The 19817-nt window shown below is 42.4% G+C and overlaps 1 protein-coding gene across 1 annotated transcript in view; it reads left to right on the forward strand.

The window, feature by feature from the left end:
• Positions 1 to 2073: 2073 nt before the first annotated feature.
• Positions 2074 to 19817, forward strand: part of ddx21 (DEAD (Asp-Glu-Ala-Asp) box helicase 21) — a 33784-nt gene continuing 16040 nt past the window's right edge. Inside the window, exons 1-7 of the mRNA XM_043683140.1 lie at positions 2074 to 2245; positions 2469 to 2723; positions 4385 to 4460; positions 8352 to 8530; positions 11129 to 11246; positions 16119 to 16304; positions 18456 to 18601. Coding sequence (XP_043539075.1) covers positions 2156 to 2245; positions 2469 to 2723; positions 4385 to 4460; positions 8352 to 8530; positions 11129 to 11246; positions 16119 to 16304; positions 18456 to 18601 — 1050 coding nt within the window. The 5' untranslated portion in view covers positions 2074 to 2155. The remainder of the gene's footprint in view (positions 2246 to 2468; positions 2724 to 4384; positions 4461 to 8351; positions 8531 to 11128; positions 11247 to 16118; positions 16305 to 18455; positions 18602 to 19817) is intronic.

A 19817-nucleotide genomic window follows, 5' to 3' on the forward strand; every position in this document is an offset into this window, starting at 1 on the left:
CTGCATCTTGCTTCTGCAAAAATTGCAAGGCGGAATCACGAGGGTGTAGACCAAGAAATAACTAACCGAAAAGGGAGGTGGTCGACTGGTAGGGACAGATGTATTGACATGACAGTTGCAATTGTCATGCACATAGGGAGTTAGTATGAACAAGATAACCAAATAAGACCCAGTGTTGTGTCAGCCAAAGTAATAAGACCCAGCTATCGGGGGTGGTTGCACACCAACAACAGGCCACAGACAGATGTGGTAAGCCAATTAGATTAGCAGCTGCACAGAGCAATACACCTATCAGATATGAAGTAAAAGGGGAGTGCTGAGAGACTCAACTGAACTGTATAAATTGTAATGTAACCGCCTGACCGAGGTGCCTACGTTGTGGTCACCCGGGCTTGCAAGAATGTACAAATAAAGACTGCTTCAGAATTTGACTCAGACTGAAATTATTGAACAGTGAGCTTCGTTTCTCACAGTAGAGGTTACCTTATTTGTTAATGAATTATCCCGAAGAGTTATTCAGCATGGAAACAGACCCTTTGATCCAACTCATCTGCTCCAACCGAACATCCCAATCTGACCTAGTCACATTTGCCAGCACGTGGCCCATATCCCTCTAAACCCTTCCTATTTATATATCCACCTAGATGCCTTTCAAAAGTTGTAATTGTACCTACCTCCACCACTTCTTCTGAAAGCTTGTTCTGCATGAAAAAAATACTCCCAGGTCCTTTCTTTTTTTATTTTATTTTGTTAATCCCCACACTACCGCCTAAGTGCGGTAGTGCTTATTTTATATCTCCTGTTTATTTTTTTAATATATTATTTTTTTTAACCCCCACACTACCACCTAAGTGCGGTGGTGCTTATTTTCTCCCCAGCACCCATGGTGTGTGTGTGCAGGTGTGAGACACAGTGAGAGACACAAAGTGCACAAATCTTTATTCAAATTCCACCACCAGGAAGATAGAAAAACACCTGGGTGGCCAGTGACAAACACTGCCCTTCACATCAAAGGGCAGTGCTGTGTGATCAAAACAGTGAAGGGGAGGGTAGGGACTAAATCAAAATAGAGTTGGAGGGAGAAATGATGCACTCCATTCCCTGCGGTGCCCACCTCTCCCTGAACAACTCCAGGGTGTTGGTCGACACCGTGCGCTCCTTCTCCAAGGACCCCAGGTCCTTTCTAACTCATTTGCCTCTTAACTTAAATTGATGCCCACTCATTTGGACTGCCCCACCCTCGAAAAAAGACTTTGGCTATTCACCCTAGCCATGCCCCTCATGATTTTATGAATCTCTGTAAGGTCACCTCTCAGCCTCCGATGCTCCAGGAAAAAAGCTCCAGCCTATTCGGCCCCTCCCTATAACTCAAACCGTCCAATCCCAGCAACATTCTTCTAAGTCTTTTGTGCACCCTCTCAAGTTTAACGAATTGTTTCCTATAGAAGGGTAACCAGAATTGTACACTAAATTCCAAAAGTGGATTCACCGATGTCTTGTACAGCAGCAAAATGACATCCCAACTCAGTGTTCTGACTAATTAAGGCAAGACTGTTCAGTGTTTCGTTTGTACCTAATAGCTTTTGTATCTAGGGGTAATCTCCTTGTGTACATTTAAGGCTGAAATAGATTTTCGATCAGTAAGTGTATCAAGGGTTACTGGGAAAGAGCAACGGAATGGACGTGAGGAAGATGGATCGGATCAGACATAATCCTATTGAATGGTGGAGTAGGCTCAAGACTTATCCTGTTCCTATTTCTTATAGTGATTTATTTTGTTTTGTGACTTATTTCAGCTAAGAATACAGTATTACATATGTTCTGTACAATGTTTAACTATACATGGCTTTTTTCAATCAAAAACAATCTAGAAAAACCCAATTCAGGCTATTCACCCCATTTATTTATATGGGAAATAATGGTGCGCTTAATGTTGAAATTTTACGAATTGCAACCCCAACTATTAAAGCGAGGACTTAAATGGGCTGAGGGATTGGAGCGAGCCTGCAGTACTGGAGTAAGCAGGAGAGGCGCTGTCTCTGGAGGCCTCCGCCTCGACGCCATATGTTGACGCTGCCACCGCCGCCCCCTCTTTCCGGCCGGTGCCGCTCCGCACGGTCACTGGGAGCCGCGTGTCCTGTTGTAGGTTCGAGAAATGCCGGCTCGACTCAGCCCTCAGCCCGAGGACCCGGAGCCCACGATGGAAGCCGAGTCTGTCAGCAGGAAATCACACAAGAAAAGCAAGGTGAGGGCAGCGGCGGCCTCCACGATACACCCGGTCTCCTGTGTAGGCCTAAGCCTCGGACTTGGAGTAGATTCTGTCCGGGAGAACCGCAGGCTCAGGGCCCTTTTTGTGTTCGGAAGCTGCTGGGGATGGAGGGACTGGGTGGGGTGGGGAAGTGAAGAGTGCGAACCGACTGGGCTCAGGGTCATCTTTCTGCTTCTCACCTCCTGTTGTTTAATTATAGAAAGAGAAGAGGAAACATTCCGAGAAAAGCGAGCACAAAAAGGCCAAGAACCGGGAGAATGGCGAGTTCGACGAAGGAGAAAGTGAACTTAAGCCTCCGAAAGCAAAGAAGCACAAGAGCGAGGATCATGAGGACAGGGATGCCAGTAGGAGCCGAAAGTCTGAGAAAAATGGGGTGGTGAGAGAATCCAAGCAGGAAACGGCCCCGCGCTCCAGCGATGATTCCAGTCAGTATTCCGAGGGGGAGATCGAGGAGGTGAGAATACCCACCTTCAGGAGTTAGCTCCACATTGGCCGGTTTACTGGCGCTGAGCATTCAGGATGGTTAACGGCCGCCTGCTCATTCGCCATCGTGACATATTTCACATCGGCAACGGTTCCGAGTGAACGGGCATCGTTTCCCCTGGTCCTGGAGGAACGCTTCTTATTTTTCCAGTGAACCATGAACATGTGACGTATTTCTGGGAAAAAGGGGGAGAGACGTTTCTCGTCCCCCTGGGGAAATGCCTCCCTCGCGTTCCCAAGTAAAAGGGGAAAGCTTACCCACGTTCCTCGGTGAGGGCGGGGAATTTCCGCGTAATCCTGGGGAAGTGGGGCCTTCCCGGGGTAATTGGGGGCTTCCTCGCCTTCCCGGATAAAGGGGTGAGCCGTTTCCACATTCCAGGGGAAGGGTGGGGGCGTCTTTTCAGCGTGCCTGGTGTAAAGGGCATTGGTGACCGGAGTTTCAAAAGTTGAATACGAAATACATTGAAAACCCTGATGAAGGCGGAGCTCCATGATAATTGGCACGATGGGTCAAGAGTTTGGATGAGGTGCTATTGGTAGGGATGTGGTGACATCTCGTAGAATACATTCAGCAGAACGCAGAAGCCTGTGGGCTCTCAGTTATTGAAGATGGCACTTATAAGCAACAGACTTTGATTTCATTAACGTTTCGCCTCTATTTTTAAAAAAAACACTAGCCAAAGCTTTACTTGTCACAATATCCCAGCTGGAATCTTTGCTTTCACTCTACTCGTGCTAAGACCAGTCTCCATTTAACAGCCTTGTTTATTTTCATTTAAAGATTGGGTTCTAATAGTTTCGGGTAGATTGTGAGTTTTAGATTAGCAAATGTATCTCAACTGTGGGAGGTTTTATTTTGTATCCAGAATAACAAGTCAGAAAGTACAGTTTTTCAGTGCAAAATTTGTTTGAACTTGCCATCCACCTTCCTGATTGTTACTTCACAACCGGGTGCCATCTGATGACTTCATCTCATACCTTTTTAAGTTGCTGTCAGTCTTTATCCATGATGTGGAGGTGCCAGTTTTTTTTTGTTGGATTCTTTTTGCTACAAATTCTATATCTTATGATCCTGCTGCACAGCTACCTGACGAAGAAGCAGTGCTCCAAAAGCTACTGCTTCCAAATAAACCTGTTGAACTATAATCTGGTGTTGTGTGATTTTTAATCTCATCCATGTTGTGGAAGTGCTGGTTTTGAAATGGGTTGGACGAGGTCAAAAATCGCACAACACTAGGTTATGGTCCAACAGGTTTGTGTGAAAACACAAGCCTTCAGAGCTCACTTCTTCAAGAGCTTCATCTCTGGTCTGAATCCTTCATTCTGGTGAGAGGGATTTCTTTGCATTCAAGAATGTCACTGTTCAGTGAATTGGCGTCATTTCAATTCTTGGGGTGTCTTGTAGTAGCAAAGATTCTTCTTGGGGAAGTGCAGGGAAAGAGGTCTCTCACAGTAGATTCAATGCAGAGGACAGGCTAAAGATGAAGAGGAACTCTCAGGACATGGTGGGAGTTGAGGGATTTGAAATGAAACAAACTGCCCTGACCAAACCAGGGTACTCGGTCACCAATGTCCAGAATATCTTTTAACCTGCAATGGTGAAGTACTTGAAATAGTTTTGATGTTTTATAGGAACTGACTCCAGAACAGAAAGAAGGAGCCTTTTCAAACTTCAGGATTTCTCAAGAAACGATTGAACTACTAAAGGGTGTGTGAGATTTTTTTTCCTTTGGAGATCGCGACACATCCCCATGGTGGTCTTTTGTAAGAGAGTTTCAGATTCAATGTTTTCCAACTGATGGGGGTATTTATATAGTCAACTGTTCAGTCTTTGTTTTTCAATAGATTTTTACTGCCTGGAGTCCCTGTTCTTGATAGTTTCAGAGATGTTATTCAAAAGGCACGAGGATGTGAAATTTGGCCTTCTCTCTGTCCCATATTTGTGTGCTCACTGAAGTTGGGTTTTTCACTGTCCACTATTTGACAGTGTCTCTGAAGCTTATTCATCAGCTGGGATTTGGTATCTGACCCCAATGTTGCTATTGCCAGATTTCTTTTTAATTGAGAACTCATGGGGTCCCTTGGTGATTTCTTTCTCTGCTGTATGGTCAACAGCACTTTCAAATGGCGGATGAAGCCTCTTGGTCAGGTTCAATTTGTTCTTTTTCCAGGTATTACTTTTTATTCACTAGTCTGATAATTTATTCCCAATTCCACTGATTCAGAGTTTTGGAACGAGTTGGTAGTACAGTACGTAGGAACCTCGATTATCTGGCATTCGATTATCCGGCAAGATCGCAAGGCCTTGATGCTCGGCTAAACTATGTTATCTGTCATTCACTTATCCGGAATTCACTTAACCAAACGAAATACTGCTTGTCAATGTCCTTCGGATAATCGAGGTTCCTTGGTAATTAGCTTTTATCAGTGCAGGATATCTATTGTGCCCAGATCTTCTGAAGTTTCATGTGCATGCCTGGCGGTGACGGTTATAAAGAATTGCCCGTGCAGCAAGAACAGGGATTCCAGGCAGTAAAAATCTATTGAAAAACAAAGACTGAACAGTTGACTATATAAATACCCCCATCAGCATGGGGTAAATGGCACTAGCAATGTTGGGATTTTACCTTTAAGCATTTCATGGGCACGTGCAGTTTTGACTGATCTGTTTGCATGCTTTGCTTAGGAAACACTGTTAAAATCAAGTAATGAATGATGCAAGGGTGGTGTTATAGTCTTGATGATTGCGAGAATATAGTTTCAGGGCATTGTGCGTGTGTAATAGAGGGATTCAGCTGAGGCAATATTGCTGGAGTTGGGTATTTTAATTTTCTAGGAGAAAGTGAGGACTGCAGTTGCTGGAGTTCAGAGCTGAAAATGTGTTGCTGGAAAAGTGCAGCAGGTCAGGCAGCATCCAAGGAGCAGGAGAATCGGTGTTTCGGGCATGAGCCCTTCTTCAGGAAGAAGGGCTCATGCCCAAAATGTCGATTCTCCTGCTCCTTGGATGCTGCCTGACGTGCTGAGCTTTTCCAGCAACACATTTTCAGCTACTTTAATTTTCTATCGACTTGGAGAGGCCAAATAGCTCAAATAAAATCCTAGAGCTTTACAGCACAGAGGAGCCCATTGGCCAAAAGTGCCTGCATAAACATTTTGATAGAAGTGCCATTTCAATCCTATTCCCTTTCTCTTTTCCTGGAGCTCTGCAGTCTTTTTCCACTTGGTGTAAGTGTCCATTCCCATTTAAAAGTCTCTATTTTAGCTACCTTCACCACTCTTTCAGGCAATGTATTCCAGATCATAGTTCATGAACATAATATTGTTAGACAAGATATAATGGTAATTTTACTGAATGAGTTATCCAGAACTTCAGGCTGACTTTTTTTTTGTACCTTTTAATTTGTCTGAAGCTTCTTACTCAGGGTATTGCAAGAAGCTGTTTCTTCAGATGAAGGACTGCACAGCAACAGCAGTATAATGTGGAAACTGTTAGGGCTGTTTCGTGTGGTGGTAGTGTCCCTACCTTTGATGACAAGAGGCCCTGCTTGAAGTTCTACCGCTGCTGAGGTGTAATACCATCTCTGAACAGGCTAATTAGAAAATGCCTGTAACCTGGAAATTTGAGCTGGGCCAGTGAGTGTTGATGTCAAGGAGCACTTCTTTTCATATACGGGATCATGGAAAACAGAACCCGCGCTGCCCAGATGACTGAGGTTAAATTAACAACTTCAGAGCTTGAGGATGGCAGATGTCTATTAGGTAAGGGTGTAAAGGACATGGGGAAAAAGGCAAATAAAGACCATCAGAACCCAGATCTCCATTGATCTAATAAAGTGACCTCCTCCAGATATAAGGGGCTCAGGTTGTAAGTTAGCTCTCTGAGCTGGTAGGTTTGTTTTCAAACGTTTTGTCACCATGCTAAGTAACATCAGTGAGTCTCAGTGTAGCTGGTGTTCTGTTCCGATATCTATTTACCATATACTCTCAAGTAATAGTTGAATTTTTTTGACTACTTTTTTTAAGGTTGGATTTATGGGGTCAACTGTTACATGGATACTACTTTTGAGGGGCTGAAATTCATGTTCATCAAAATTCATGCTGTATCATTAGTAGAGTCTAAAGAAAGAAAACAAATTATGATAATTTTGAAAACCCAGAGTGGAGCAAAGCAGCAAGCAAACTGGAAGACCAGGAGCAGAGCGGAACAACCAGCAGACTGGAAAGCTGGAGTGGGACGTGAAGGCCGGCACACTGACTCAAACATTGATTCCTTTTCTGTGAAGAACTAGGGTCAACTTTTACGTGAAATATGAAAAATTCCAGGTTATTGGCAAAAGTAGGGTGTCAACTTTTATGAGATTGACTATTATCCATGTGTTTTCAGTTTGGGACTTGACCTGTTAAGGTGGGTGCCAAGGGGTTAGATAGTCTGGTAGTCATGGTAGCCCACAAATCTACCAACACGCTGAAACAACTACTGATAAACCTAAAGGACCCTGTACCAACAACCAGCAAAACTAATGTCTTTTACGAAATACCCTGCAAGGACTTTAACAAACTACATCCGACAGACAGGCAGAAAACTAGCCATCAGGTTACATGAACACCAGCTAGCCACCAAAATGCAGGTCCCACCATCACTAGCATCCTTACATACAGATGAAGGAGGACACCACTTCAGCTAGGACAACATATCCGTCCTAGGACAGGCTAAACATGCACGGGAATTCCTAGAGGCCTGCCATTCAAACTGGAACTCCATCAATAAATATGTCGATTTTTGACTCCATTCACCAACCTCTGAGGAAAAAAAAAACAGAAATGATATCACCCACCTTCAAAGACCAAGACACATAAAGAGAAAACGGGACAGAACACCAGTGCTTCGCCGGAGGCTCACTGATGATGTTGGGGATGTGTAACCTAGCCTGGCGATGAAATATCTTGAGAACAAACCTATTAGCTCAGCGAGCAAACGTACAACTTGAACCTCAACCTGAGCTGCACAGCTTCTCAAAAACCGCATTCAAGTTTCTGAATGAATTCCTGTTACTAATGTATCTTCCCACCAGTGACATAATATTGTAAACAGTCAACTTTTTACATTGCCGGGGCTCTCTGACTTATAAGCATCTGACTTATGAATACTTACAAATGTGATCCTTTATAGGGGTGTAATTTTAAAGTTACACAATATAAACATTTTGTATGCTTATAAAAGCTACCTTATATTGTATTGTGTTCTGACTTGTGTACAGATTGGCATGTGAACAGCCTGTTTGCAACCTGGGACTGCCTGTATCCAAAATTTCTTTGGTAAGCAACAGCCAGACTATAAAATAGATTTGCATGAGATATAACGTTAGGCTCAGGGTGAGGAAGAGTTAAGCGAGATTACTTCCTGCAGTGCAGGCGGTTTCCAAGCTAATTGGTTTTTGCACTATATGAGCACTTGCAACCAGTATTTTTGGGAGAGGTGGGTCAGACTTTGTTGTGGAAGGCTAAGCCTGCTTTAAGCACAATGGAATCCCTTGTATCCTTTGTTTTGCCAATTTTGAAATGTTTTGAATTTGTTGCATTCTTCTTGTTCACTCTGCAGAACGGGGAGTGACCTACTTGTTTCCAATACAAGCACGGACATTCAACTACATCTATGATGGGGATGACTGTGTGGCTCAGGCCAGGACTGGCACTGGCAAAACTTTCTCCTTTGCAATTCCTTTGGTGGAAAAGCTGCAGTCAGAGGCTGTTGACCGGAGGAGAAATCGTCCTCCCAAGGTAAAGTAATCTGCAGTCAGTTGCTGGGGTGTAAGATTGAAAGGCAGCATTAGTTCCTCTGTGCACTGTACTGCTGTGCATGTGGTGAACACTGGGGTATAAACTCACTGGGCTCAGGTTTGGAAAGTGATGCTCAGCGTGAGGAATGTTGGCGCTATTCAGAGCCTCACTCAGCAGGTCACGCATCTGGGCTGAGAATTTCTTGCACGCCTTTTCAGTGAAGGGCAGTATGGTTTGATCTCCAGCACCCCCACCCCTGTTAAGTGTATTTTGTAACGATTTCTAGTGTTCACATCAACAAAGGTAAAAATCTAAGTGGTCTCCTGTGACTACAAAGGGATTTTTATCAAATGGATCAATGGGCTGAAAAATGGCAGATGGAGTTCAATAGACAATAGGCCATTCTGCCCTTCGAGCCAGAACCACCATTCATTATGATCATGGCTAATCGTCCTCAATCAGTATCCAGTTCCTGCCTTATCCCCATAACCCTTGATTCCACTATCCTTAAGGGCTCTATCCAACTCTTTCTTGAAAGTATCCAGACACCTGACCTCCACAGCCTTCTGGGGCAGAGCATTCCATACACCCACCACTCTCTGCATGAAGAAGTTTCTCCTCAACTCTGTTCTAAGTGGCCTACCCCTTATTTTTAAACTGTGTCCTCTGGTTCGGGACTCGCCCATCAGCAGAAAATGCTTCCTGTCTCCAGAGTGTCCAATCCTTTAATAATCTTATACATCTCAATCAGATCCCCTTCTAAACTCAAGCGTATACAAGCCCAGCATGTATCAATCTGGATAAATGTGAGGTACTGCATTATGGTACAACAAAGAGGGGCTGGACTTGCACAATTAATGTTGGGGCCTTGGGTAGTAGAACAGAGGGACTGAGGCATTTAGGTACATTATTCTTTGAAGTTTGTGTCACAGATAAACAGGGTGGTTAAAAAGGCATTTAACATACTTGCCTTCATTGCTAAATCGTTTGAGTATAGGAATTGAGAAGTCATGTTGAGATTGTGCAGGACATTGAGGCCTCTTCTGGAACACTCTGTCCAGTTCTGGTCACCCAATTATAAGAAGGATATCGTTTAGCTAAAAAGGGTTCAGAAGAGATTTATCAAAATGTCAATTATGCAAGGTTTGATCATAAAGATAGGCTGGGACAATTTTTTCACTGGAGTTTAGAAGATTGATGATCTTATAGAAGTTTATAAAAACATGAGGATGTAGATAAGGTTAATGGTTGGTGTCTTTTCCCTCTGGTGGGGATTTCAAGATTGGGGGCATATTTTTAAGGTGAGAGATTTTAAAAAATAAGCGAGAGGCATGTTTTTTGCACAGAGGGTGGTTTACATGTGGAATGAACTTCCTGAAGAAGTAGTGAATACAGGTACAGTTACAATATTTAAAATACATTTGGTTAAGTACATTAATACAAAAGTTTTGGAGGGATGTGGGCCAAATGCAGGTGGAATTAAATTAGTTTGGGATTATGTTCAGCATGGACTGGTTGGACTAAAGGGTCTGTTTTTATGCTGCATGACTCTGACTGTAAGGGCTCTTCAACTGGAGTGGCTGACTATACCACCATCACTGAGTGTGCTGATGTTTGAAGATTGACTACCTAGTCTGAAGTTTGAGGGTCTGCCAGTGGCTGTGGAATGCATCCCTCCTTAATCCCCTGCCAAATTTACCGACAGATTCTTAATGACTGGCTGGGATGCCCAATCTTGTATTATCAGACTGTGGTAGAGTTGCCACTTCAAATTGACTTATCAATGGGGATGGTGCACGAAGTTCTTCCTAACTAGTGAGTTGATCTTGCAAATTCATGATCTCTCTTACTGGTACAAATCATTCACTACAGTTTTTTAATTCTTTCTCCAATTTGTTGATTCCCACTTTTTGTTTGGGGTAGGGATGGGGTTCCTGAGTAGTCAGTTGAGATCCCTGTGGGGACTCTTCAGGTATTGAAGTGGGTATTGAAGGCACTTTTTTGTTTCACTGCCGTTAGTTTTCACATAACACTTGGATACAGAACTGACTCAAAGGTAGAAAACAGAAGGTAGTGGTGGAGAGTTGGTTTTCAGACTGGAGGTCTGTGACCAGTGGTGTGCCACAAGAATTTAAAAGGGACCTGAGGGGCAACTTTTTCATGCAGGGGGTGGTGCGTGTATGGAACGAACTGCCAGAGGAAATGGTCAACGCTGGTACAATTATAATATTTAAAAGTCATCTGGATGGGTCTGTGAATCAGAAAAGTTTAGATGGGACTATATCAATTTAGGAGAAAGTGAGGTCTGCAGATGCTGGAGATCAAAGTTGAAACTTTATTGCTGGAACAGCACAGCAGGTCAGGCAGCATCCAGGGAACAGGAGATTCGACGTTTCGGGCACAGGCCCTTCTTCAGGAAAGAAGAAGGGCCTGTGCCCGAAACGTCGAATCTCCTGTTCCCTGGATGCTGCCTGACCTGCTGTGCTGTTCCAGCAATAAAGTTTCAACTATATCAATTTAGGATACCTGGTCAGCATGGACGAGTCAGATCGAAGAGTCTGTTTCTGTGCTGTATAACTCTATTACTTTCTTTCCTAGGTCCTTGTGCTCACTCCAACAAGGGAACTGGCAATCCAAGTCGCGAAAGACTTCAAGGATGTAACCAAGAAGCTCAGCGTCTCTTGTTTTTATGGTGGAACAGCATACGCTGGGCAAAGTGAGTGTTTGGTATTCAAAGTATTGCTTCCGTTGTTTAACAATTGGTAAGATACATCTTGCTCTCCTGTGAGCTGTGTTGGTGTGCAGATTGTTAACATTGATGCTGGTGGGCAAATTTTCCATTTAAACCCTTCTGCAAAGCCAACCAGTGAAGGAATAGAGCTGCAACAACTATAAGCTATTCTTGTGTTGTGCATTTAACAGGCTTTTTCATAAGAACATTCTCAAACAATTTAAAATCTATAAGCATGAAGGGCATTTTGACATAAGCAATAACTTCCAGGAAGGAAGTCTTTGGGAATTTTTTAAAGGAGAAAAGAGAGACAGAGAGGAACAAGAGAAAACCATTTAGCTTCTTGAGCCTGTCATATCATTCAGTGAGATCATGGCTGATCTGCTGTCATTATTTTTGTTTTTTTGCCTTATTTGCACCAGTTGCTATTTATAAGGTAGTGTCCCAAACTTCTGCAACTGTTTCTGTGCAAAAGGATTTCCTAATTTCACTTCGAGTTTGAGCGCTGATTTCTACTTTTGGCTCTAGAGTCCCTAAACTGCTAGAATATTTCAGGTCTGAAACTCAAAACTAAACACAGCAAGTCCAAGTGTGGTCTAACCAGGTCTTTGTATACATGAAGCACAATTTCTGTATCTTTTTAAATGTAAATGCTAGTAATACGTTCCACCCCTAAGTCACTTTCAACACCACTGTTTCTGGCATTTTTCCATTTCAAAACGCTCCCATTTTATTCTTTTAGTCCAAAGGTCTATTTTCAGACATTTCAATCCATTTACTACAGTTTTGTCCACTCCCTTAAGGGGCCAATGTTTCACAAAATGTTATGATTCTCTCTGCAATGCTGTCTCTTTATATCATTGGCAAATTTGGATAGGATCTTCTATCCTGTCATTCAACCATTGCAAGTTTGATGGTCCCAATGGCCTTTAGCACTGTAGGTTTTCTGTGACCTAGGTAATAGGTGAATAATTGAAACCAAAAACACTGAAGGGAAGCTTGCCAGTTAGTGTCTCTGTCACTCACCCATTTTCCTGACCAGGCCATCTTCAATTTTGTTAGCTTCACCTTGAAGTCAGTCTCTTATGAGGGACTTCAGAAACTTCATCCTTAGTTGTTAGAGATATCCAACTTTTCACATCTATCTGTGTTAATATATCCCTCCTGCAACACCAGTCATCTTTTATATGGAATTTTATCAAATGCTGTCTGGAAATCCAAATATACTATATGGGCAAGATGAACTTGTAGAGGGCATGAGGGGAGATTGGAGAGAAACAAGAGAAAACTCTAAAGTTGAATGTGGCAGTGCAGTAGGGAAAAGATGCCAAGAAGTGTATTTCCATTCCACAATTATCCTGAAAATTGAATTGTTTTAAGATGGTTACAAGAATCAGTAATGCGGTCCAGCTGTTTGTGGTAGCCTGTTGCTGAGCTAGTTGTTCACTATAATGTGACCAAGTGGAAGAATGGATTGTGAGTTGGCTTCGTAAAAGAAAGCAGAGAGGGAGTAAAGGCCAGTGTTCAGAGTGACAGAAGATGGGAAGTGGTGTTTCACAGGGATCAGTGCTGAGATCACTGCTGTTCATAAATTCCAAATGGATGATATTTTGAAATTTGTGGATGACACCAAATCGTGGGGTAGGCAAGGAAGAATGGCCAACACTGAGATGGACTGCAAAATGTAGCAGAACACAAATGAGCTTGTCAATAAGCAAATAATTCGGATGTGAAATTTAATGTGTGCGGTTACACATTTTGGTAGGAGGAATAGGGAGGTCACTTACTACTTGAAAGTTACCAGTCTAAGTGGGATAGAGAAACCGAGGTAAAAATACATTAATCTCTAAATAGTTTACCACATAGGATAACGAGGCAGAACTCATGCTGGGCTTTATTTCTAGAGGGGTATAATTTAAAAATAATCAAGTGATACTAAACCTGTAATGAAGATTACATGCTTACACTGTATTTTGGATTACACTGCACTGAGAACACTGTGTGCACTTCTGAGCACATTATTATTGAAAAGGTTATAGAGAAGGGGATGCAGAGATGATTTACAAAAATGATGCCCAAAATGTGTGGGTTTACACACAGGATTTTCAGACCAGGCCTCTTGCACATCTTTGGATTGTGAGAGGAAACAAAGGTTCGGGATGACCTAAGAGTGGTCTTTAAAATTCTGGAAAGTTTGGGTCGACATGACACAGAGAGAACGGTTATTCTTGTGGGAAAGAGCATTGCTAGAGGCCCATCATAAGATAGCCATCAAGCAATTCAATTTGGAAACTCTGAAGAAACCTCTCTATCCAGGGATTGGTGAGAATGTGGAACTTACCAACATGGAATTTTGATGGCATGAATGCTATCAATGTATTTAAACGGAAGTTAAATGAGCGCATCTAGCTGAGGTATGTAAGTTGCTAAATAGGACTGACAAGGTAGATGTAGAGCAGATGTTTTATCCTGTGTGGCAATCTAGAACAAGAGGTTTCAGGTTAAATAAGATGAGAAGAAGTCACTTCTCTCAAAGGGTCATCAATCTGTGGAATTCGTTGTCCTAGAATGTGACACTAGGGACACTCAGTAAATTTGGGGAGGAGAAACTTTTTTTAAATTTAGTGATGGGTTGAAGGGTTACGGAGAGTGGGCAGGAAAGTGGAGTTGAGGCCGAGATGAGATCAGCCTTAATCATTAAATGGCAGAGCAGGATTGAGGGCTGAATTACCTATTCCTGTTCCTGTTCCTATTTCCTATGTATGTGAAAGAAATAGATGGTCATAATGGTAGAGTTATGTGAAAAATTAAGGGAAGAAACTTGAATGGAGTATCAGCATCAACATGGATTGATGAGCTAGATGGCCTGTTACTGTGGTTTTTTAGTTTTTGTAAAATTTGGATGCCTTGAACTTAAAAGGAGTAAAGCTGAGGATTATATGGGATAACAGGTGAGACCAAGGAATTGTTTTATTGGTGACTAAGGTTTCAAGAGGAAAAATGAGGAGATAGTCATACACGAAACAGATCCTTTGGTCTAACTTGGCTGACCAGCCCTATTTGCCAGCATTTGGCCCATTTCACTCCAAACCCTTCCTATTTAAATACTCATCCAGATATCTTTTAAATGTTATAATTGTACCCAATTCTATCACTTCCTGTTGCAGCTCATTCCCCTCTGTGAAAAAGGTACCCCTTTGATCTTTCTTTATATCTTTCCCCTCTTAACTAGACCTATTCTCTCTAGTTTTGGACTCCCCCACCCCAGGAAAAAAGCCTTGCCTATTCACCCTATCCATGGCCCTCATGATATTATGAACCTCTAAGGCCACCCTCAGCCTTCAACTTTCCAGGAAAAATAGCCCCAGCCGGTTCAGCATCTTTCTGTGTCTCAAACCCGCCACCCCCCAGTTCCATCCTTGTTAATCTCTTGTGCATCTTCTCAAGTTTAACAATGTAATCCCTATAGAAGGACGATCATATGATTGATTAAGCAAGCCAGTTATTGCAAAACTCTTAAGTGGAAGACCTGTGGCTAGAATGCTGCAATGTTCTAAGTGTAAATGAATTGGGAGAGAGCTTTCTCCAAGCCAAATAGTGAAGGAAGTGGGATTGCGTCTGGTATGGAGAAGAGCTGGAAAAGAGCAAGATGGTGGCCCAAAAATGTGGGGAAGTTTACATGGAGAGAGAGATTGTATGTGCGGAGGAGGAGGATGAAGTCAAGTGAGAGAAGGGAATGAATTGAGATGCAGGTTCTAATCACTGTGATTACCTGTTTGCTGCAGAGCCTGAGGGAGGAAAACACTGACGATGTCTTGGTGATGCATGTTTCTGTACACTGGGAAAGGTCGGTCAAAAACAAGAATTCTGAATGAGAGTGGAGAGGGCTGCAAAAGAAAGGGAGGATCCTGAGAGGTAGAGAGAGAAATGAAATTGTGGCTTGATGTTCAGGATCAAACCACTACCACAATGGTCTTCAGTGGCATACAGGATAACCATAATTTAGTGTGGAGCAGCTATTTCACCTCCAACCCCCTTGGGCATGTGCCGTCACAACCAACTGACTTGCCAAGGGCAAGGGTGAATAGGCAATGAGAACTGACCCGCTGACAGAACCCACTGGGAGCAGTGGGAGCGCTGAGTTAATGGAGAGACAACTACTGCGGTTCAGCCCAAGTAGGCACGCTAGAAGGACAATTCATTTGGACAATTCATCAAATACATGGCAAGTGACAGTACAGCACCTCTTTAAACCTCTGCTGTATGACTCTGATGAAAATTCTACTAGCTGTGCTAACATACCAACTGTAGCATGGGATGTATCCAAAGTAAAACATCCTGAACACTGTCCCATCAAACATCCAGGGGCAGACACAGCACATGTTAGATATCAAGTTTCTCCCAGTCACCAAAACACAGTACTATGCTACTGGCCTGACCTATTTATAGTAGTAACATTGATTCCTCAAAACAAGCAGGCAGGAGTTAGTGTCTCAAAAGCCAGGACTGGAAATTACTTCTGCCCTGGTAGAGACTGGCCATTTTGACTGTAATGGCTTATTCATTTTTTCATGGGATGTTGGTATCACTGGTGAGGCCAGTATTATTTACTGTCCCTAATTGCTCTTGAGAAGATAGTGAAGAGCAGCCACCTTGAATCACGGCACTCCATCTGGTGCAGGTAAACCCAGGTTGCTATTTGGAAGTCACTTTATGTAACTGAAAACCTCTCAACTTTCTTAGTCCATGTGAAATAATGGGTACTGTTTCATGATTAACCTGACTGTGAGAGGAATGTTTCTGGCCTAGTTATGGATGGGATGTGCAAACTGAGTTAAGGGTTGAATTATCTTTTAGTGGACAGCATTCGGAATGGCATTGATATTTTGGTGGGGACGCCTGGAAGGATCAGGGACCATCTACAGAACATGAAAATCGACCTGTCTAAACTGAAGCATGTGGTCCTGGATGAAGTGGACCAAATGTTGGACATGGGCTTTGCTGAACAGGTGGAAGACATTCTGAAAGTTGCATACAAAAAAGGTGAGTCTTTCTGTGTTTTGGCCTCTGATGATTGTGTTCATGTTTGCTTTTGAAGAGGTATGCTATCCTTAAACAACCTGAGCCTGAACCATTGATGAGAGAGAAAATGTTATGTAGCCAACTGTTATGGATCAGGCCAGACCCCCTCAAAACATTTCAAATAGCTCAGACCCTCACTTTGCCCATTGTTTTAGGCAGGTGTACAGTGGTTATTGCAGCTGTACAACCATTCTGCTTTAAACAAAACAATTTATTTGCCAGATTATCAAATGAAACACAAACAAAAGAGAACAGAATACAGAGTAACGTAGCTGAAAATGTGTCACTGGAAAAGCGCAGCAGGTCAGGCAGCATCCAAGGAGCAGGAGAATCGACGTTTCGGGCATGAGCCCTTCTTCAGGAACGGCTCTGAAGAAGGGCTAATGCCCGAAACGTCGATTCTCCTGCTCCTTAGATGCTGCCTGACCTGCTGCGCTTCTCCAGCAACAACATTTTCAGCTCTGATCTCCAGCATCTGCAGTCCTCACTTTCTCCTAGAGTAATGTAACCTATCCAACAACCCAACAGACTCTCCCAACTTTTAATGATGCTGATCCAAATATTTGCAACAATCCCCACAAACACCGCTTAGTAAAAAGGTAAAATCAAACACGGGGTCTTACAGGACAGTGATGTGGAGATGCTGGTGTTGGACAAATTTAAAAATCGCATGACACGTAATAGTCCAACAGGTTTATTTGGTAGTACAAGCTTTCGAAGCACTGCTCCTTTGTCAAGTAGCTAATGGAGTAGGATCATAGGACGCAGAATTTATCGCAAAAGATCAAAGTGTCATACGCTGATGCGATATATTGAACAAACTTAGATTGCTGTTAAGTCTTTCATTTTTTAGAATGGGTTGCAGGAGAGAGAGAGATGGCAGAGGGACTCAGTGAGGAACACTTTATTTCATGTAGCTGTTTCTTGGACCAGCAGCCTCAAACTAAACTTACTGCTAGTTTTCAGTGTAACAACCATACTGCTTAAACTAAACTAGAGAAAAGCTGAGCGGGGAGAACTGGCCATTTCCCTTGCAAGTGTTTTTAAAACAAAAACATGAAAGCATTCTCAAGTAGATCAACTCCATACATTTCGGAATCTGTATCTTTACGACCTCCTGAAAAAGAACCAAGGACAACCTAACCTCCTCAAAGGTGCAGCAGCATCATCACATAATCTCCTTTGGGAATGTAGACCAATAAATTACATTTATAGAGCATCTTCCACAGTATTAAGATTGGAGGGTTTTTAACTTAATTGATTATTGGATGTGAATGTCTTTGACCATGCTAACACTTATGTCCACCCTTAATCACTCTGCTGATGGTGAGTGGCATCTTGAAATGCTTCAGCCTGCTATACTGTTACCAAGGCAGTTCAAGGATTTTGATGCAGCAGCAGTGAAGGAACTACAATATTGACACACTGTGTGACTTAGGGGAAAAGTTGTATGGTGCTCCCATACAGCTGCTACCTTTGTCCGTCTTGATGGTAGATATCCCAGATTGGAAGTTACTGCCTTCGTGCTACAAAATGGAGTGAGGAGACATTGGAAAGTTGAGAGGCTGGGGTTAAAGAGGTAAGGAGGGACCTGCTAGTTGGATGAATACAGGCAGCAAAATTTTGGATTAACTGAAATTTGTGGAGGGTGCAGATTGGAGCCTGGTCAGAAGAGCTTTCCATCAGTTGAGACTAGAAGGCAGGAAGTGCCCTGGATGAGGAAGGGGAAACATTATGCTGAATGTAACTGGTTTTCCAAGCATCCTTCGAAATCTATGTTTGTCATTGTGGGGAAAGTTGTAGATATGCTGCTTGTCAGGAATTTTATTGGTTTGTGCGCGCACCTTCCTTACGAAACCTAATGCAAACTTAACTGTCAATTCATTTGATGTATTTTTGAGGTCCCTGTGCAGCCAGTTTAGTTGATTTGAGCAGTCTGCCTAATAATCCAAAGCCTGTCCAGTTATATCAAGCAAGAAAATCCTTTCCAGTAGGATATCAGGTCTGAGTCCAGCAATTTGTAATCCATCTATAATTTTGACATTTTTTAATTGCTTTTTATACCAGTGACTTTATTGATTAATATAATTTCTACTTTTGTCCTCCAATAAGATTCCAAAGACAATCCTCAAACACTCCTCTTCTCTGCAACTTGCCCTGCCTGGGTTTATCAAGTCGCAAAGAAATACATGAGAGCACAGTGCAAACAGGTTGATCTCATTGGAAAACGGACTCAGAGAGCTGCTACAACTGTTGAGGTGGGTTTGAGCATGGGAATGTTAGATTTCAGTTCCGAGATCGGTGATCGATTTGAATATATAACTTTTCAGTAGTTTGCAGAGCTATATCTTTGTCTCTCAGTTAAGAAGGTAGTATATGTAAACTCCAGCTAAACTTGGAGTGTTATAAGATTATTTAAGGTAATTACTGTTCTAAGCATAAGGCTAGTTATTGAGTGAGAGACAGAGTGAATATAACTAGAGAAGTACTGAAAATAACTTCAGAGGGAAGGAGACCCCAGCTCAGTAAGGCAAGAGGCCTGAGGATCTGGATTTTCAGGTTTACTCTATTGTTGCAATGATAAAATCTGTTTCATCTCTTAGAAGGAATGTTGAGATCAGTTGTAAATGGAACATTAAACACATAATAACATGTTTTTACCTACATAATAAAATGCAACAAAGATAAAAGCCAAAACTAGACTTGACAGTCCTTTCCCCTCTGATCTCTAGTACGGTATCAGATACCCATTACTTAGACTGACCCAGTGTTTACAATAGTGTTGTCAGAGGATTATTTAGCTGATTTCAATCAGGTTACTATGATAAAACACATCCAAATCCAATGTGCTTCAGTTTTGTGATACATGTGCTTGATCTCTATTTTTATATCATCCAGTACATAATCTTAGTGACACAGTTCAGCCTGTGCTCTGCAGGAAGTGTGCTGCCTTGAATGGGCATGCCCTACTAGTTGATCTAAGATGTATTTTAAGATACTAGATCAGACCACCCCAATTTGTTTTGGCCCCAAATTCAACCTGGAAATTTTGTTACCTTCCTTTTGTACCAGTAATATTTATTTGATTAAAGCGGGCACAATTTGAAATTCCAGTTATTAAGAGAATAAGCCACAAGATTCCAAGCAAATAAATACTTACTGTACTCTAGTTAAAGCAATCAGTCACGCCTATCTATCAAACTGTACAGTAAATGTAAGATACAACTATGGCAAAACTCCAACCATTTCTCGGCAAACCGTCCAGGCACCAGGAAATCTCAAAACAAAATTTGTCTTCCTCTTGAAGAATTTCAGCTCCTGTTTCACAGAGTTAATCTGATCCCCAGTAGTCAGGAGTTCTGCTGAAACAAAGTTGGATAGGTACCCAACCAAAGGATACACTATTCCACATTTCTGTTTCGTCTTCATCCAAATCAAGATTTTTGGTAGACACTACCAGTTGAGCTGACTTTT

The sequence above is a fragment of the Chiloscyllium plagiosum genome, chromosome 46 (genome assembly GCF_004010195.1).
Source record: "Chiloscyllium plagiosum isolate BGI_BamShark_2017 chromosome 46, ASM401019v2, whole genome shotgun sequence".
NCBI classification, from domain to species: Eukaryota; Metazoa; Chordata; class Chondrichthyes; order Orectolobiformes; family Hemiscylliidae; genus Chiloscyllium; species Chiloscyllium plagiosum.